General features: G+C 36.8%; 1 protein-coding gene across 4 annotated transcripts in view; it reads right to left on the bottom strand.

Annotated features, from left to right (window-relative positions):
* Positions 1–21,906, bottom strand: part of Afg2a (AFG2 AAA ATPase homolog A) — a 262,839-nt gene that overhangs the window by 122,920 nt on the left and 118,013 nt on the right. The window contains exon 15 of one of the 4 annotated variants that reach the window (XM_046459277.2): positions 9,038–9,183. The exons of the other annotated variants lie outside the window; for them this stretch is intronic. Coding sequence (XP_046315233.1) covers positions 9,088–9,183 — 96 coding nt within the window. The 3' untranslated portion in view covers positions 9,038–9,087. Of the gene's footprint in view, positions 1–9,037; positions 9,184–21,906 lie in introns of those variants that run through there. 4 annotated transcript variants of the gene reach the window in all.

Below are 21,906 nucleotides of genomic sequence, written 5' to 3'. Positions count from 1 at the left end.
CTATGGGGTTTTTGTTGTTGTTTCTTTGGTTTTTTTGCTTTATAGATTTTTCTCTGGTCTGTCTTATAACCTTATGCTGTTGCTATGATTGGAATTTAAGGTCCAAAGAAACCAAGTTCTTATTTTTAATTTTTAACACTTTAATGAGAGAGTTTTACTTGCAAAATCTTAGCATGAACAACCACCATCTGGTTTTGGTGGCCTATGAAAGGCAGCGCCAGCTCTGGAGTAAGGGCACCTGTTCTGGGAGCCACAGGCACTGCCTGCCCGCTTCGAGCTGCTGGCTTGCCAGTGTGTTTTGCAGTGTGTTTCACAAGGGCCTCAAAAGAGAATCTCTCCATTCTCCTCTCTCTCCCACTGTGGTATATTTCATTTCACTTTGATAAATATTATAGAGCTTTATAATTTACTATTTTCAGTTTTTCCATTAAACTATAAATCATCCTTCACCGAAATGAGAAAAAAGCTTTTTATATTTAGATAATATCTAACACTGTCCATTCCTTGCAAGCTTCCATCTAGTATCATCATCCCTCAAAAATTTCTTGTTCTGTAATCTAAGTGTGCCAGTAACAAATTCTCTCTACTTTAGTTTGCCTAAAAATGGCTCCACTGTACTTTCATATTTGAAGGATATTTTTGCTGGAGAGAGAATTCCGTATTGATAGTTTTCTCTTTCATTACTTCAAAGACAGCAGCATTTGATTGTCTGTCTTATGCTGTTTCTGCCAAGAAGTTAATGAAAAGTTCACCTTTGTTCCCCTGCATCTAACATTTTTTTCCCCTTTTCTTTCTAGTTTAGAGTGTGTCCTGGCATGGCTTTAAAATGTTTCTCTTATTGATTTTCTTTGTTTTTGTTTATTCTTGCAGCTACTGTTATCTGTTGATACTTTCTTTTTTAATCAAATCTGAGCAAACCTGGGTCATTATATTGTTAAATGTATTCTCTGATCTTCTTCCCACCTCACATCAGGAATCCAATTTCATCTCTGTTAAGTCACCTCTATTACTGTCCCAAGGTCCCTGAGGCTCTAGATTCTCTGTTTATTTATACTTTTGTATACACGGCTTCCCATTTCTATTGGTTTTCTTTTTCCTGTTTTTCTGTGCTTCAGTGTGAAGAGGTTCATTTGCTAATAGGTCTATATGTCTACTGACCCCTCTCTGGCAGTGTCTAACCTGCTGTTAAGGCTATTCGATGAATATTTCATTTCAGTTTTTGTGTTCTAGAAATCTAGGTATTTATTTGGTTCTTTTTTCAAAAAGATAAGTCTATGAACACAGTATTTTAGCGATATAAAGGTCAGAAAGAAAACCCTAAAAGAGTTAACAGTGGTTTATCTTGGAGAGTATGAACTGAGAATGAGAGGAAAGTAAAAGACTTGTATTTTCTTTCAGCCTATTGTTCCATCTGACTTAAAAAGGGGGGAAGATAACAGTTATTTCCATAATAAAACTTAACAGAAACAGATGTAAATAGAAAATAAACATGTTAAATGACTTTATAAGTAATATGACCTTGTCTCTGTCTCTAAACATAAACTTTTGCCTTCTTGGAACTATTAGGAAAAAATTCCTCAAATTTTTCTCTACCTCACCCCCCTCTGCATTTTACTTCAATGCGGAGACTGAAGAAACAGTCAGACCCAATCAGACTATGAACAAGCACATTCAATCTGCCCTCTCCTCTCCTCTTTCTATCTTCCCAGGGCCAAAACCGCACACCACTATCAGTCAACCTTTAAAAAGCTGTCACAGACAAGGTATAAAGGAAACAGGCTCATGTGATCACAAGTGTGATAGAGGGATAGCACTTATAGGAAGCTGTCACACTACCTGTGGTGGGTTAAAAGGGGTAAAAAATTTGGACTTGAGTTGGTTTCTCCTTTGACACAATCTAGTCTGGCCTCATGAAATACTCTGTCTAAAACACTGAACAAAAAAAATGGGGAAGGTGAAATGGTGTGACTTCAAAAGAGGGTATTCAGAGATCTGAGCTTTTGTTCTTCAGGGCTTGAACACCATCTTAGGACCTGTGAAGTCAACGCTGTAGACAGGCCGCGTATGAGAGCTCCACACAAACGTTCCAGATAAGCCAGACATACAGGTGGGCCATAGTGGACATTTTAGGCCACTCAAGTTTCTACTGAATTGAGGAAGCCCAGATATGGCTCAACTGCTCAGGAATCTGAATGACAGAGCTAACAGGAATCTGAATGATAGAATAAGCAGGAGGATCTAGGCGCCGTGGCACACACCTGTAATCCCAGTGGCTCAGGAGGCTGAGGCAGGAGGATCTCAAGATAAGACCAGCCTCAGCAACTGAGTGAGGCCTAGACAACTTAGAAAGACCCTGCCTCAAAATAAAAAATAAAAAGGGTTGAGGTGTGGCTCAGTGGTAAAGTGCCCTGAGTTCAATCCCCAGTACCTGCCTCCAAAAAAAAATTCAAGCAGGAAGAAAATGTGGAACGTTACTTTGATAGTAAGACACAAGTGGTCACTATGGTGAAGATTAAACAATCAAATGTAAAAGATTAAGGAGAGTATGTGGCATAATATTCAATAACATAGTATTCAATAAATGTTAGCAATGCACATTCTGAGATCTTGTATACCAGAAAATACTTGAATTTATCTTTATTGAATAAACTAACTTAGATTCAAAATTATTTCCATCACCATTCTGAAGATTCCTCGTGCATCCCATGTGTTTATCCATTGGTTTGTTCATGTTCCTCTATAAATCCGTTTTTCCCATCTGAAAGTTTTCAGATTTTTCCCTTTGGTTTTGATGTTCCAATATATGAATATAATAAGTATAAATGTAGACTTATTCCTATCTATACTCTTTTTCTTCCTTTCTATAATCTACTTACACTTCATCTTTTCTTTTTGGGTCCTGGGGATTGAACCCAGGGGCACTTTACCACTGAGCTATAGACAGAGTATTTCATGAGGCCAGCACTTTTTAAGATTATTCTTTATTTTGAGACAGGGTCTCACTGACTTGCTTAGGGCCTGCTCAGTTGCTGAGGCTGGCCTTGAACCTGCAACCTCCTGCCTCAGCCTCCTGGTTGCTGGGAGTACAGCCCTTTTGTTTTCAGTTTTAACAACAGCATTTTTTCAAGCTCAGTAAATCCAACTGGTCCTAACTATTTTTACACTTTCTTTATGAACCCCATAACTCTCCCTCTGCTCTCTTATTTTCACCTTTATTTTAAAATCACGTTACATAGTACCACTGGTTCTGCTTTCTCTATGCTGCTGCAACTCTGAGGGATCTCAGCCTGGGTGGATGGGCTCAGCTGGTGCATTTAAAAGTCCATCACTGCCAGAGCTTGGACGCTACAAGAAGTCCTTCAGTGGTGAGCAGACTCGTGAACTGCAGTGTATCTGGATGACAGAGTGCTATTCAGCACTAGCAAAAACAACAAAAACGAAGTATCAAGCCTGGAGAACACATGGACCCTGCCTTAAATGCATACTCCTGAGTTGAAGAAGTAACCTGGAAAGGCCCTCTACTGTATGATTTCAACCTCGTGGCATTGTGAACACAGCAAAAAAGTACTAAAAACAAAATAAGGACCAGGGGCTACCCAGGAGGAGGATGAATGGGCATAACACTGAGGATTTTAGGGCAAATCAAGGCATTTTCCATGATATTGTCATTGTGGATACACGTCATTATTCACTTGAACAAACCTATAGATGTATAACAGCAAGAGCAAACCCTTATATAAATTATCACCATCTTATGACTTAACATAAGATAATCACGGCCAGGTGGCAATGACCAATCATGTAGGTTCACCAGTTCTGAGAGATGGATTTCTCTGGTGGAGGGCGTTTATAGCTGGGGAGGCTGTGTTTTTGTGGGGCTAGGGGAAAGGTCTGCATCTTCTTCTCAGTTTATCTATGAACCTAAAACTGCTTTAAAATATAAGTCTTTTTTAAAAAAGCTATTTACTAGAATAATTTTCAAACTAATTTAACTGAGTTTCAAGTAAATTATGAATAAAGAAATATAGCAGCCATGTAGAACATATAAGCCCCATAATTTTTAAAGGGTTGGTAGCTAGACAGTGATGGGTGTGTTGCAGGCACGCTGGAAAGAAGCCAGACTTGGCCAGGTTGCCCACTAAATAGACAGCTGATGCCTGATAGAAAAATAATAAATGTAAAAGAAACTTGGGAGATTTCATTAATAGTCATTTATAATAGCTAACACAAACACTATCCCTGCAAGAACTCTCTGAGCAAGTCCCTGAGCAAGAAGAGAAGGGTATCCAGAAGGAGCTAGTGAGATACAGGAAATAACAGAAATTAAAGAATTCAAGAAATGTATACTTTAAAACTGGATAATGGAGGGCAGGGCATTGAAGGAAAGAAAAAGAGAAAAAAGAAATAATAACTAAATATTTCATCAGTCAAAATCAAAACTCCAAGAACTTTTACATCAAAGATAATAGCAGCTGGGGGAACAAAAAGGACAAGAGGTTGCTAGAGCTCAGAGGATTCCGATTCTTGTTTTTCAGGGAACTGTATAGATATTAATGAATTTCAGATCATAACAATGCCAAGTAAGCAGAGTTACAGAATCAAACTTAAGCTCTCTATTTGATACTGTGGAAAGACTATTCAGAATTGGGGAGAGAGTTGTTACTGGCAAAGAGCAATGATTTGCAGACTCCTTGTCACCTGACTGTGCTTGATGACCATGGCCTCACTTAAACCATGGTACAGATGCTCCCACTGCCTGAGATCCCAGGGCTGGATGCCAAGGCTGATTCTTACCTCATCATTCCCTCAAGGTGAGTGCACAGGGTTGGAAGTGGATGCAGTGAGTGTGGATGTGTGCTCGATGGCTGGTGGCACAGCCTTGTGCCTCTTCCCCACTCTGAACCATTCTTCCTCCCTTTCAGTTGGAAATTACAAGATGTGTAACACCTTATGACGAACTTGATCCCGTTCCTTTAAAGTTGCATTTTTTTGTGTTACAATTTCATTCCTCTTTTTTCTTGACAGTTAAATGTCATATGATCAATCTTGCAGAAGTCATTTAATTTCTTTAACTTCTTACCAGGCAACTTCACATGTGGGGTGTGCATGGTACACATAGGAATTATAGTTTAAGGAAATACATTCTAGAACTTTAGTGGACAGAACTGTTTATGCCAGAGAACCCTTTGAGATGAGTGGGATGTCTCTTTGCAGAACTCTCTTTAAAGACTTCTGAGGCACCACACACAGGCACTGGGGAAGAAAGTTCAGAAGCTGGGAGCAGGCAGCCCTGGAGGGCCAGCACCAGAGCTGCTATGACCCTCTTCTCAGTATTTACAATGGACAAGGACTTGAAGCTATCATCTTCTCTGATATACAACCAAGATTTCAAAGGATTGAGGGATGTTACTGTAACAAAAGTTTTCTAATCTCATTTATGTAAACACGGACATTCTGAAGTTCATTCCACATATTTAAAATATTTTTGAAATAGAATTTAAAAATAATTGAATAATAGCATTGAGTTATAAGTCTTCCATGTTTACAAGAACTCATTGGGTTTTCCTCTGCACAAGAAGGCTATTTCCAGATCCTGGTGGAGAGGCAGGCTAAGACAGGCCATCTCCAACGGCTCTTTCAATACTTCCTGGTTCTAAAATTGAGTAAATATTCCCCCTTTTCATTTCTCTTTTTTGGCAAAACACTGAATTGCTCTGGAATAATTTCCCATTATGCTCTTTAGAGCTTAGACAATCAGCAATGGTATTCTTAAAGTTCACACACCAGCAGGAGGCAACCACAGTTTAAGCAAGCTCACATTCCACTGTATGCCGAACTTTAAATTTCTATTTTTTGACTTTGAAAACGTAAAGCCTGTCTGTTCCAGGACCTGGGCTATGAGGGACCATGTGTATCCCCACCGAAAGTCATACTCACAAACATTGGGGTTTCTGAAAGCTGCTGGAACAATTAAGTTTATTATAAAATACTTAATGCTACAACTCTTAGTAATTATGATTTTTTTTTGAAACAAAAAATCCTGGCTATTTTCTAACTTAATATGAACACTTTTTAAAGAAACAAAATGAAAATTAAAAAGGCATCAAATTGGGGCTGGGGATGTGGCTCAAGCGATAGCGTGCTCGCCTGGAGTGAGCAGGGCGCTGGGTTCGATCCTCGGCACCACATAAAAAATAAAATAAAGATGTTGTGTCCACGGAAATTTAGAAAATAAATATTAAAAAATTCTCTCTCTTTCTCTCTCTAAAAATAAAAGGCATCAAATCTTTTTTTGTTGACATTTATCACATTTTAATAGGATTCTAGATTAAAACTGCATTGCAAATATAATTAAGATGGGTATTTCTAGACTATGACCTTTCTAAACTTCTCTAAAGTATTACTATAAATCATTAATAATCTATGGAAGGGGATAGTAATAGGAGGGACAGTGGCATGAATCTGACTTAACTTTCTTCTGTTCATATATGAATACTTCACAGTGAATCCACATCATGTACAACCACAAGACTGGGATCCTAATTAGAATAAATATACTCCATGTTTGTATAAAAATGTCAAAATATACTCTACTTTCATGTATAACTAAAAAGAAAAACAAAGATAACAAAGAGTAATCCATAAGCAACCTCCAAAAAGAAAACTCAAAGGTTAAAAAAAAAATCAAATAAAATGTTAAATTTAAAAAATCCAATAGTCCAATTATCAGTCATTAGAATTCACTTCTCAATATATTTATTTTTCTTTAAACCAGTATTCCAAAGGGACCCACCTCACTGGAAATCAATTTCCTCACTTACATACTGAGAAAACACTTGCCAGAAGGCTATTGGGAAGTCACATGAGATAACACACATCAGCACACGGTGAACTCAAAAAATGTTACGACTTTTTCACCTTATTAATATTGTCTGGAAATTGTTACAAAGTCATTGGCTTAAGACTCAAACAACTGACTAATCCAGCTACTACTAAATATTAACTTGGTGGAGCTTTTTAAACATTAGATTTCTTTCTATAACAAGGAAGACTTTGTTATATAAACAGGGAGTTTTACTGGAAGTGTTCCTTATGTCATTTGCAAGATTAAATGAAGAAACTGTAGTCCATCTTTTTCTTCACTCAGTATGGTCTGCTTTCTTGACTTATCCCCGCTTCCGTTTGTTTTTTTTTTTTTTTTTTTTGGTTTGTTTGTTTTGTTTTGTTTTTTTAACAGAGAATTGGGCAGCTGAGAAAAAGTACTGGCACTTACACTTGAGCTCTGTCAGCATGGCTAGGTTAAGATCACTCCCCAATTATACAAAAGGCAAGAAAGCCAGTCAGAATAATAATGAATGATTTGCTAAAAATTAACTGCATGTGTGACATAGGCACAGAACAACACAAATAAGAAAGCAAAGCTCCAATTTAGGGAAAAACAAAAAGATAAACTGCAATATAAAGCCATACTCATTCCATATTAAGTGGATCCTCTACAAAGTATACTCTACCAGAGCATGAAAGAAGGAGAAAATATTCAGAGTTAGAAAAATATCTGCTTTCACTGGTGGTCTCAAAAAGGAAACAAAACAAAACAAAGGGGGGGAGGCACAAACAAAACAAAGCAGGGAGGCACATTTGATGGTATTAAAAAAATAAACCTGCTTTCAGTGCAATGTCTAAGCTAGCTTAACTTTTCCACATGTCCCTCTACTGATGCAAGCAACCCAAACTGACAGATTTTTAAAAATTATATATAAAGAAGAATACAAGGACTTAAGAACTATTAATAAACGAATATGATCAATTTCATGAAATAATCAAGAAATAGTGTATAGGTCCCCAGGAATTGGAAAATCCCACATGAAAGGTACCCTGTGGACTTATTTTCATCCCAGTGGAATCTTCCTTTACTTCAAAATCTGACTGTAAAAATAAGCATGTTTTTCCTCCTCGTTAAAGGAAATGTTTCTCCTTTAAATCTGAGAAGAGGCCAGTTACAGAGAGAATAGAAAACACACCTGTATAATTATGGAGCTCGTAATTACTGTGTGGTTAAAAGAGCACCGCTGTAAGGCATCTTCCCTTCTAGAGTAAAGGTGGGGGTCTCTCTGGAGAGCAAGCTATTTACTGGCTTCTCTTCTTGCATCTGGCACCCAGTGCAGGACACACTATATAAAACTATCATCTGGGCTCAGATCCTAACAGAACAAAAGCAAAAACAAGCACAGTTACCATTGCTAAATTACTCGGAATGTGTAGATAAATTGATAGGTCATTTATCAGTTTATCCTTACATTAATTGAACCTTAATAGGCAAGACAAAAGCATGTATTAGAAAGAATATGAAAAGGCAAAGGAAAACTGAAGTTATAGAGAGCTGAACAATTATGAGGATGTGCTTTTCCAAAATTTCCTTCATGTCTATACTCAGCATAATAAAATCAGGACTACAGCAATTCCTAGAGCAACTGGAGAAACTGTCAATTTCACCAGGCTAGATTGTCCTTCAATTTACTATCTGCCTCCTAGAACAGTACCTAGCACATGCTATCCCTCAGTCTTCTCATTTGTAGAAAGAATAACTACCAATTACCAAATTCATAGTATAACTTGGTAAATTAATTAGAAAACTGACCTGACCTCCCTGCTAAGAGAGGAGTTACTCAGTCATTTCAAAGGAGTGCAAACAGGACTTGGTTCAGTTCCTGAGAAGAGACTTGTAAGATGCATTTGCTTGACTTGAATAAAGTACGATAAAGAAATAATAAAATTTTTTTAAAACACTTTGATTCAACATATTAATTATTAAAATCAATACTAGCCATTATGTGTGGTTTGGTTTAGGTGTCAAAAAGAAGACACCAGATTGAATAATAAAACATTCTCAAAACCTAAATATTCATATAATGTAATTACTGTGACAAAGACTAATATCTTTGGACTAGCTCTTTCAGTTCAACATATACAAGAACTGTAGAATTAATTATAATTCTAAAAAAAATCAAATTAAAATAAACTTTGGTTTACTTACTATCACAAAATAAATGTGCTGCACATCGTCTACTGGGTGGGTGACACACGCTTCTACGTACACAGGTGCTTATACCTTTCCCATAAGAACGACCAAAGATTCTCATAACTGGTAGGCACAGTTATAAGCTGGAGCCAGCCAAGTGCACTCTGAAAAATGATACACTTACATAAAACAGGTTATCTACTAACATTTAGATGAGATATACACTATCCAGTGCAGGCTGAGTTTGTCTTGACTCCTCAAGGAATTGAGACATAGTGCACATGTCCAGTTATGACTCTAGGGATTGGTAGAAAATTTATCTCAGGAGACTTACTTTATAACATTATCAAAATTTTAGGGAAGGAAGATTTGTATATGAACAGATATATTTGGGTATATACAGAAAACTATTTATAAACTAGTATAATCAATTATTTAAAAAGTAATTATGTCGTACATACCCCTTTAACAATAATTTCAAAAAAAGCATGCACACTGCAAACAAAAATTGCAGAAAAAAATTATATGCTTATTTCTGCAGATCTTCAACATTTTAAAATAGTCACATCTTTTGGGGTTTTTTTGGGTTTTGTTTTGGTACCAGGGGTTGAACTCAGGGGCACTCAGCCACTGAGTCACATCCCCAGCCCTGTGTTTTGTATTTTATTTAGAGACAGGGTCTCACTGAGTTGCTTAGTCCTTGCTTTTGCTGAGGCTGGCTTTGAACTCGAAATTCTCCAGTCTCAGCCTGCTAGGCCGCTGGGATTACAGGTGTGCACAACCGTGCCCGGCTTTTTTTTTTTTTTTTTTCTATAAGCAAATTTTTATGTACAGATATATATGCATATGACAGGTTTATTTTTTAGAATTTATATTGGAAATATTTAGGGAAAATGAAGGGCTGAATAACAAATGAAAAACAGTATCCTCCTGTCTCAGTCTTCCAAGCTGCTGGGATTACAGGCATGTGCCACCACACCTGGCTGAGAGGGTTTAAATCTGGAAATTCTAGTTTTACATTTTAAATTAGTATAAACTATTTAATTTTACCAACTGATAGTGTTTTAAAGGCTAAATAAGATCAGAATTACAAGTTCCATACAAGTTAGTCATGATTTTTATAACATTTCACTGTCAAGATTCTAATCATTAATTTGCAATTGGTGTAATATCTGCATGTGGAATTTAATGTGTGTTAATAACAAGCGTTCAATGGCAAGAGTCATTGAAATATTTTGCTTCTCATAAAATGGTCTTCAGTCTCTGAAACTACGGTTGTTGAGAGCCCTCCACTTTGACCCATCTATCCTTTTCTGTAGATGACACTGTATGTTTCAGGTATCTTGCAGCTAGATGTTCCTTTTTGTGGGGGTGGGGAGTAACTGGGGATAAACCCAGGAGCTGTTTACTACTGATCTACATTCCCAGCTCTTTTTATTTTTTATTTTGAAACAAGGTCTAGCTAAGTTGCGGAGACTGGCTTCAAACCAGTATTCCTACAACCTCTGCTTCTGAGTGACTGGGATTATAGGCGTGTGCCCCTATACCTGGTCAGCTAGGTATTTCTTAAATCTTTTTTTTTTCTAATTGCTGGAAATTCTAGTTTTACATTTTAAATTAGTATAAACTATTTAATTTTGTCAACTGATAGAGTTATAAGGGTAAATAAAATCAGAATTACAAGTTTCATACAAGTTAGTCATGATTTTTACAACATTTTACTATCAAGATTGTACTCATTAATTTGCAAATGGTCTAATATCTGCATGTGGAATTTATAACTTTTATAACGTTTGTAATAAGCACACATTAAATTATCTGGGATTCCAATTATCTGGGAATCTTGTTAAAATACAAAATACTCTGATCATCAGTCTTTTTCAGATATTTACTAGAATCACAAAAATCTAACTCTATATCAGACCCATAGTTGAGTTATATTAAGCATATTAAGGTTTGCGAAAGGGAGAAAATATTTGTAAAGCACAATATCAATAAGGTGTTAATATCCGAAATATATAAGAAACTCACACCCTAACAGCAATATAAAACAAACAAAAAATAAATAACAAAATGTACAAAGGACCCAAAAAGATGTTTTTCTAAGGGAGACATGAATGGGCAACAGATAGGTAAAGAAGTGTTCAACATCATTCGTCATCAGGAAAATGCAAATCAGAACTACCAGGAGATGCCAACTCACACCTATTAGGATGGCTAATATCAAAAAGTCATTAGTGCACAGCTGTTATGCCAGATACTTGAGAGGCTGAGGCAAGAGGATGACAAATTTGAACTCAGCCTTTTCAACTCAGACCGACCCTATATAACAAAAAAGAAAGACTGGAGATGTAACTCAGTGGTACAAAAAGAGACAAATTTAAATGACAAAAGGCGGGGGGTGTAGCCATAGCTCAGTGGTAGAGCAACAGAGTGGGTTTGATCCTCAGTACTACATAAAAATAAGTAAAGATACTGTGTCCAACTACAACTAAAAAAATGTTTTTAAAAATGACAAAAAAAAAAAAAAAAGGAAATGTTGGCAAGATTATACTGCTGATGGGACTGTAAATTGGTATACCCATTATGAAAAACAGAATAAAAGCTCCTCAAAAAAAATAAAAATATAAGTAATATATGATTCAGCAATTCCACTTCTGGGTACACAACCAAAGTAAAAGAAATCAGTAAGTTAAAGAGATCTCTGCATTCCCATGTTCACTAAAGAATTATTCACAACAACTTAGATATGGAACAATCTTAAGTGTCCACTGACAACTGAATGAATAAAGAAGATGAAATACACATACACATACAGGAATACAATTCAACCTTAAAAAAAAAAAGAGAATTCTGCCTTTTCTGGCAACATGGATGAACCTTGAAGACATTATGCAAAGTGAAATAAGCCAGATACAGAAAGCTAAAAAAACTATTTGATCTTACCTCAGCCACTTAGCAAGGTACTGAGCAGGTAAGTGAGGTCCTTCTCAAAATAAAAAACAAAACGGGATAGGGATGTAGTTCAGTGGTAAAATGCCCCTGGGTTCAATATGGGGTACAAAAAAAAAAAAAAAAAAGATTGAGATGAGAAAGTAATAATTACTACTAAATTTATTCTGACACTTACCCTGTGTCATTACTATCAAAGATTTACAGCAAAATATCAGGAAGGTGATTTTCCCCCCCAGACATAACGGATATTTTTTTTCCCCCAACTAAATGCATTTCTAAACTCAATGCATGCAAAGTTTAAAAGGGGAAAAAAAGGAAGGAAGGAAAAGCAAATGTAGACCTGTCACTTTTTTAAAAATTATATTCTTAAAAGGTTTAAGGTGTCATTTGTGGAACAGGAAAAGATTCCCTTCAACAGCATTCCAGCACATTTCCTTTGCTGCCTGCTAGCAGACAATATTCTACCTGTCCTAATATGAAGGGAGAAGTATACCAAGGCGGTTTTCCAGAATCTTCTCACTGTGAACAGGAAACGCAGTTGTACTATTAGAATACGTTAAACCCTGCTTAGTGTGAACTGTGTTTCTTCTTACATAAATGCTGGGTGAGCCTTCAGGAGGATGAAGTGCTGATGAGACTATCTAGATGTTTGCAGCTTGCCAGAGGAAAATTCTAGAAGAAATGCTAGATAAAACTGTAAGCATTTGCCAAACTACATTTTAGATAGTGTTATGTTACAGAAGCCTCTAAATAAAAAACTAATTTTTCCAAAATTCACATAATAAGAATATTCTATGAAAGTTAATTTAGAAGAAATACTGTTTAAAGATAGAAAAAAAATTTCTATGTAAATTGGCCAAATACTTTTTTTTAAAAAAAATCTTATGATACTGATGGCCAATTTTTTTAGCATAAAAAGGAAAAAAAAAAAAAAACTATTTACCTTACACAACTAAACACAATTTAACACAACTGCTTAAATCTATCAACAAGAGGAGTTTTGAAATTTGTTTGCAAATGGATTTTAAAGTATAACCAGTGTCCTCAGTAGAGGAATTAACAGAAATAAAATTTCAAATATTCATAAAGATAGCATAATGAACTTTGGTTTGACTGCCCCCTGCTGATGTGAAATTTTTACAAATATAATTGCTGACTTCATAAATGTGGGGATATTATAATTTTAAAAAAACGGCTTCTACTCAGATATTGGCTTTATTATTGACTCCCCAAGAAAATTAAATATCTAAATCTTTGCTTTATTTTCAGTCAATGGACAGAAGTTCATGGAATATCATTAAAGAATTATCCAACATGATTTGATCTCTCTGCTCTCAAGATACTTACAAATTCCCAGATGGAGAAGAAAAGTCTACAGAGATGAACTCTTAGAGAGGCTCAGGAACCGAGCTAAGTGGTACAGAAAAGCAGTGGCCAGAGAAGAGAGAGAGAGCCAAATTAGTAAAAGGTGAAAAATAAGAACAAAAACTCCCAAAGGACTTCACGGGAAAGGGTCTTAAGACTGATGGCTGAGGACAGGTAACTGAATGGTCTTAGATGAAGGCAGCAGAGATAAAGGAAGCCAAAACTGGAGGAAAAGAAAGAAGGGAGCACCAAGAAAGTGTGTCACTTCCAGAGGACACAGAATACCCTGCTAAGGGGATGTGGAAGGCAACTTCAGCAAATCAAAAAGCTGGAACCAAGAGTTAGACTTGAGAGGAAGTAACAGGGAGCTCTTGAGGACCTTAGCAGAGCAATCACAATAGACAGACACTCTTCTGGAAAGAGTGCTATGAAATGAACAGCAATAGGACTGAGGCAGAAAGAAAAAACAGACACTTTTTTAATTAAAAAAAAAAAAACTTATTGACTGAGTGGATTCAGATTTTTTTCCACTTGTATCATATGAAGTAACTGTTAAATTCAACTAAAATTACAGAGTCAGACACTGTTAGCAGAATAAAAAGTTGTACAGTCATTAGAGCTAAAGGATACGAAGCTTCAAGGCGCAGGGAGTCAACAATTCTGAAATTGTGGAATTCAAGACAGTAAGAAACCATTTAATTTTGTTTGACAATCCTTGGTACCTTCACAATTTCACTTTTAATATTGATGAAGAGCTGAAAATGTTAAAAACTTACATGAGCTGCAGACGCTAACTAGAATGGTTCACTTAGGGAGGAAAGAGCAGAGGAGAGAAGAGGAAAAGAAGAACTAACGGGGCTGAGCTGTACTCAGTAAGATGGGGACACAGGAGGAACTTCATGGGAAATGGTCTCAATTATCTCTGTAAATCAGTTTTCAAGCTCATTTCTCAAAGAAGAATGATAAATCAGAATTGGGGAGGAAGGGCTTGGAAAATATTTGATACCACTTTTTCTACTGGGAGTCAGGTTCCTTCTGGAGATGTACAGTCCCCAGGGATGGCTGGCTTCCTGCAGCCAAGACTTCTCATTTTATTATACCTGACTGGCAAAATCTATGTGCTATTTCACAGAAGACGCCCAAGGTGACCAGGCTGCTGTGAACACTGCCTCCGACACTGATGAGTGTCTAGTCTTCCCAACCCTGCTCACCTGCAACAACTGTTCAGACCACACCCATGTGCCTCCCAGAGGTGGCAAGGAAGACTCCAGGAATGTGACAGACCTCCTGGTGATGGTTTCAAAGTCACCACACAAAACCACAGACATTTGTCACTTTTGACTTCATGGTATATTTTCTTTGCAAAAGGATTTCTGTTCAGGGGCTGGGGTTGTGGCTCAGTGGTAAAGCACTTACCTAGCAGGGGCAAGGCCCTGGGTTTGATCCTCAGCACTACATAAAATAAAGGTATTATGTCCAACTACAACTAAAAATAAATAAATATTAAAAAAAGAATTTCTTTTCAATGAAAAACTTGAAGATGGAATTCAATTAATTCAATTACTTTACTTATAAAGTAAATCATGTGGAATGCTTCTGGCCCAACTTGTATCATATGATATCAATTTTAAAAACTGAATTTTCTAGTAAATAAGTTTTGTCTTAAAATTCACATTCATGAAGTGAAATTAAATATTAGGATATACACAGGTCCAGTAAGGACTTACTATGCTTAACAAAGAACATATCAGCTGTTTGGGGCTAGGGCCTTATCTTCATACTAAATATTCCAAACATTACAAGGAGATCATGTGAGACATTAACAGTGATTCTTCCTAGAAAAGATGAAAGGCAGCCAGGAACCCACAGCATCTGCAGGAGAAGCAGAGGTGCTAAAGGGCTGCACTGACGACCTGTCTGACCCGACTGACCACGCTCTCCCAGGCACACAGGCAGCAGCAGAAACATTCTTCTCCTTTTACAATGAAAAGGATTATGTAATGTTATTGAATAAAATTTCATAAAAACGGAATTAACCACTGTGTTCTTCTTTGAATCTGGTCTTCTAGTCTTACATGAATACCTTTTTATAACAATAGTTATAAAAAATTTTAGATATTTTAAACATTTTTTTCAGTTAAAAAAGGTCCATTTTTCACTTTCACACTGTCATAGAATAGATTTTTGAGACATTTTTTCCCCTCTAGGGAAAAAAAAAAACCTCAAAAATCTTCTCCTGAAAAAATAAAAGGTCAATTTTCAGAAAGTAAAATATACATGATAAAATAATATGGGTAATTTTACACTGAGGAATGAATGCAAAGCAGAATTTAATCTACACATATGTAGGACACATCTGGATAAAGAGTAAGAGCAGACGTGAAACACTATTGGCAGCCAGGCTCATGGGCTCATGCCAGGAATCCCAGAGACTATGGAGGCTAAGGCAGGAGGATTGCAAGTTTGAGGCCAGCCTTACCAACTTAGCAATGTCTTAAGCAACTTAAGATACTTCTCAAAATAAAAAACATAAAAAGAGGTTGGGATGTAGCTCAGTGGTACATCTAGGGTTGTAAGCACCCCGGGGTTCAATTCTCTGTACCAAAAGGAACAAAAAAAGGGAAGAAATAAGAGGAAAAAAAAGAAAGAAAAGAAAAACACTATTCACAACCTAAAAGATATGGCCAAATTAATAGCTCTAAATTCTACCTTTAATATTAAAGAAGACTGATACAAATGTAGAGAGAGAGACCTATGTATAAGAAGTATAGTTATCACTACAACATCAAAAATCTTTCTTCCCGTTATTGTCCATCATTAGTTATGAACTGCATTAGACATCAGAAATGGCCGAGGGGCAAAGTTAAAAGGAATATGCTATCTGGAGCCACTGTATGCTCACATCAAAACATCCTGAGGAAACGTTTTAAATCTGCACTTGAGAAGCACAAGGGTGATGTGCAATCATCAATGCAGCAGCAGAAGGACAAGAAACAAAGGACAAATGGGCATCTGGGACAGTGCCATGGGCCCTGGATCAGGGATGATGAAAGTCAAAGCTGCCTGTAAAGTTTGGTAAACATCACCTTGAATATCACTCATCCTTTAGTAACTTAAAAGGAAAGGTTCATTGTACAAAAAAGTCTTGGGAATTTGACTCAACCAAACAACCTATTTGAATATTAAGATGACAGAATAAAATTTCTTGACCCTGATGGCAGAACAGTTTCCACGCACCAAGCCTCAGTACTGATGCAGGCTACGTACCTAGAGGCACCACACACAAGCAAAGTAAGGTATGCTACAGTTCATTCGTGTCAGTTTAATTTTTACTGGTTAATAGTAAAGAATAGGGCTGGGGTTGTGGCTCAGTGGTAGAGCACTTGCCTCACATGTGTGAGGCACTGGGTTCAATTCTCAGCACCGCATATAAATAAGTAAAATAAATAAATAAATGTCCATTGACAACTAAAAAAATTTTTTTAAAATAGTAATGAACAAAATGATGTCATCAGTATACTAAAGCTTTTTTGTTAGTATATGAGTAATGCTTTTGCTAGAATTCCTCAGTATTTTTCAATAAAGGCAAGACAAAAGAGGTCAAAAAAGATAAAGGCAGATCAGAAACTACAGAATTTTTTTTTTTCTTTTTGGTACTGGGGATTGAACTCAGGGGCACTCAACCACTGAGCCACATCCCCAGCCTTACTTTGTATTTTATTGACAGACAGGGTTTCTGTGAGTTGCTAAGCACCTTGCCATTGTTGAGGCTGGCTTTGAACTCCTTCTGCCTTAGCCTCTGGAGCCCCTGTGATTACAGGCATGCGCTACCAGTGGTTCCTGGCCAGAAAGTATGGGAACTATGCTAACAACTCACTGCAGAAATTCAAATGTTATGAATGACAGCGGTGATTAATTTTGCAGGGCTTCACCCATTTTTCCCTTGACCAGTCCTTGCAACAGTTAACAGAAAACTGAAATGGTGGTCAAGGTTGATGACAAGTTCTATGAGTTCGGAAAAAATGAGAATTACTGGTCACTCAAAGGAACAGCCTGTAATTAGAGTCTCAAAACATAATATTATATAAATTGAGCCTTCATCATTATAATTTGGTCTAAAGCTCTCTAAGCCTCAGTACATCTAGCTTATCAATTCTGATAGGAAATGCTACAATTTTCAAGAATAAGCAAGGTGGAAAATGAAAGCCAAATGAGTAAACAGGGACCCACATGCATACTATCCCATTTTATCTTAATTTTTGATATTTGAGTAGAGGAAGCTAGGCAGGAAGAGAGAAAGCCATTACTTCCTAGACCCTTCAGCCATGGCATGCTAAATACCCTGGCTAACATCATCCCAGTCACGGCCTTCCCCCTTACCTCTTCTTTGCTTCCTCCTTCTGGGTGTATGCCAAGAGTCAGTTGAGTCTGTTTCTATACTACATCTTTTCTTTCTTCTCTTTCATTCAATTAGCATTTACTAATAAGCATTTAGTATAACAGGGTGACTCATCAGTTACAAAATATTGACAAAAATCCTCAAATCAAAAATTCTAGGTTAAAAAATACTCAATAATACTGGGCACACTTGTAATCCCAAGCAACTTGGGAGCCTAAAGCAGGAGGATCGCAAGTTCAAGGCCAGCCTCAGCATCTTAGTGAGTCCTAAGGAATTTGGTGAGAACCTTCTCAAAATACTACTACTACTACTACTAATAATAATAATAATACTGAAGATGTAGTCCACTGGCAAAGGATCTCTGGGTTCAACCCCCAGTACTAAAAAACAAAGCAAAAAAAAAAAATTAAATGTTATATAAGTAAATAATGTATAAATCAATAAAATGACTATTAAAAGAACATTATTATTTCTAAGAAAACAAAGATAAATACTTAGGAAAGACTTAATATAGATGGATAACTAAAATAACACATAAATTGGTATGGTATGAGCCAAACAGTTTTAAAAGAATGAGAACATTCAGAGTGTAAAGTATTTTAATTTCTGACTCTATAGAAGCAAAACACTGAAATCAATACAATGTGGTTTAGATAAGAGATAATATCTAACTCCAATGAACAGACTATTCTCAAAGAAAATCGTTTGCCTTAAAACAAACCACAAATTAATGTATGTTTATATTTTAATTTAAAAGTAAAATATTTTAGTAATTCTTTATTTAACTATTAGAATTAACTACCAATTACTGGTTCCAACCTGGAGACCTTGACACATTCCAACTACTGATCAAAGTACAGAATGTGGGGAGGAAGTATGACCCCATCCAACAAAATGACAAGCGCATGTTCTCAACACAGCAATCTCACTACCCAAGCAAGCACAGAGGACGTGGGGACAAGGTTCCTCTCTGCAGCACTATCAGGGGCATGGGGAAAAGACTGACAGCAGTCCAGATGGCCATGTCACAGAGTCTAGGAATAAGTGGTTTTGAGCATGTGAAGCCTATGAGAGTGTGAGGAAGACCAGAAACTGAGAAGAGGAGAAGAGGAGTCTCCAAGGCACAGAGCTAAACAGAAGAGCAAAGTGCTGAACACAGTTTCCCACATTTTGTACATTCGGGGAGGGGAGTATGTGTGTGCACACATGCATGCCACCCTTGTATTATAATAAAGCAACACTGAAAGGAGAAATAAGAGACTAATAATGAGGTGAAGGAAAGAAGGTTGATTACATAGGTGAAAGCAAGATATTACCATGCATCTTTCCATATGTCACATCGTATATATTACCTACTCAAAATATCATTTTAGCAAAATATCCCTTAAAATGAAAAAAGAAGTATGCAGAATACAGAGTTACACACTACTTTTTTTCAGTGAAACTATTTTCTACACTTACAATGTCTAAGATCCTCAAATTTTGCAGGTCTCACCTCTATCTGAGATCCAATTTCTTTGATTTTTCTCTGCACTAACAATATAGCTCTGGTCGATCTCTTAATGGGAAGGGAGGGAAGACAGGGGGAGGAGGAAAAGGTGGGGCAGGATAGAGGGAGGGAAGCTAAAAAAGGTTTTGGTGAAGATAGAATGCAGACCTCCTGTCTGTCCCTCTTCACCACAGAGAAAACAAAGGTCAAGTGACTTGCTCTGATTTGACTCTGAAGTTCCATTTTTGTCACCTCTCCTCCTTTACAGAAAGCAGAACTCCTTCCCAACATGCATTCAGTTAATTAATGGAGTGTGAACAATATGACATGAAACATGGTTGTTAAAAAATAGTATCGGCTACAATTTTTCTTATACAGTAAGAATAAAAAGATCACTTACATTTCCTCTCCAATCTGATTTTGTGTCAGTACAGTGGACAGAATGTTATTAAACCTGTATAGAGGCCATGCACTCTACCGGGTATACTGAATACATAAACCATAATGGGTGCTATTGGTATGCCAGGGTCCTCACATCTCAGCCTAAATCTCTGGAAGGCAATAAACATCTTTTTTCAGTCCCTAACTCTCTTACCACTAAGTCACTAGGTGTGATTTCATTTATACCTATGTGGTTATATGGACACACTTCTCCTGAAAATTATTGTGACTAAGATGAACATGCTGCAGGTGGAGGCTCAGTAAGCCTCACAGGGGAATGAGCAGGAAAACGTGGATGTCTTACACTGGGGCTCAACAGTTATGGAGCTAAAGGGTAGACAAATCAGCAAAAATACCCCTCCAACAAGTTTAAAAACAACACCTCACTTTCCAGATGTGTACATGAGGTTTAGACATTAAATAAGTAACCCACAGTCATATGTAAAAAATGAATCCAGAGCTTCTGGCTCTTGAATATTCTGTCAAAATAATTACTTCTAGATATCATGATTAGTTTTTAAAAATCAAATTACTTAATTCACCAATACAGAAATAATAATTCTGCACAACCCCATCTCCTAAAAGTAGACACTTTCCTTTCATATCTGTGAAGTAAAACTGGTATAAAATTCCTAAGTCCTTCTATGATAAAAGGAGGTTATTCTCCATCTCTCTGCATCATGAGATCACCAATCTGAACGGAATTTTCATGAATGTTTGATCTATTGCACCCATAAATCCCCAAATGAGAGTCTATCCCCAATCAGTACACTCTTCCTAAAGGTTGGACTGGTGAGGGTCTGGCAAGCTATTAAAAGCACCACTTTTTTTTCAGAGTGGAGAGGAGACACAAATTAACTAAGACACAAATTCTCTAAGAATTATTCCAGCACTAAAATTCTTCCTGCTCTACCCTGAACAAACGCCAGGGAGGGAAGTCTGAAAGCACAACGCCCTCTCTGCTGAGGTGGCCCTGAGCCCCAGGTAGCAGGATAAGGCCCATGGTGGAGGGCTCCTAGAGCCTGGGAAGGGAGCAGTGCAGCAGAAGCCCTGTCTCCGAATGAGGAGAAGTCTTTGCCCGAAAGAAGCATGCAACTGCCTTTGCCTTTTCTATGAAAAGTTTTTTTTTTTTCAATTGTCTTTTTGTAATGGCCATGTTTATTAAGGGATACTTCACATAAGGTAAAATTATTCTTTTTAATTTTTTAAGTTTCTGATTGGATACATATATACAGCCCTATAATCCCCACCAAAACCAACATATAAATTCCATTATCGCAAAAAGCTTCTTCATATCACTTTATGAAAAATTCTCTGAGGCCCACAACTCATTTCTGACCCTATAGCCCTGCTGTTCCAAAGTGTTCTATAAATGGAATCAATAAGTGTACTGTCTACTAAGCCTTTTGTATCAGGCTTTTAAAATTTATCATAACATTTTTGAGATGCATTTGTATTTTGTATATATTAGTAATTTACTACTTTTATGGCTTAATAATATTTCACTATATGCACATGACATAATTTGTTTATCCACTCATCAGGTAGTGAATATTTGGGTTGTTTAGGTGATTAAAAATAAAGCTACTATAAATACTTCTCCATAGGTCTTTGCATGGACAAATGTTTTTATTTCTCTTGGGTAAATACCTGGAATTAGGTAATAGCCCCTTTCCAATGATGTGCACTTAAAAAAAAATCATCTAAAAACACTAATGCTTGGGAAGGGTTGTGCCTAGCACAATAAGTAAAAGGCTCAAAAAAACCCCCACAGAACTCTACAAACAATACAAGACCTCTTTTACTACTGGATACATGATAAGCATATATTTAATTATAAGAATTAATTTAAATTTTTTTAAAAAATTTGTATCTTTACTTAAAAAGTAAATAAAACTACTACATTGGCTGATGGTAAACATTACTTTCCTAAGAGAGGATACATGTACGTGCAGCACTAATCCTGCACAATTCCCTGAAATCAATTTTAAAATAAACTGTACACTGAGCCTGAGTGTTTATTCACACTTCAACTATTACTTTTTAAAGCAAAGCTAGTTCCTCATCCCCTTAAGCTGCTCCTCTGAACAGAGGGGATGAGCTTTGAGGAGCGGCAGGGTCTGCACTCAGACAATGTTTCAGGTGAGCACCACCATCTTGTGTTGAGACACAGCAACTGCAATGCCAAGGCAGTCCTCAAGTAGCATGTCAAACAGCAGGAGCAACACAGGCCAAACT

Source organism: Marmota monax, unplaced genomic scaffold (assembly GCF_021218885.2).
Source record: "Marmota monax isolate L192 unplaced genomic scaffold, Marmota_monax_Labrador192_F-V1.1 WCK01_AAM20220418_F8-fsc00361, whole genome shotgun sequence".
In the NCBI taxonomy this organism is placed as follows: domain Eukaryota; kingdom Metazoa; phylum Chordata; class Mammalia; order Rodentia; family Sciuridae; genus Marmota; species Marmota monax.
Note: the sequence above shows the minus strand (reverse complement) of the source record. Positions and strands in the feature narration are given on the sequence as shown.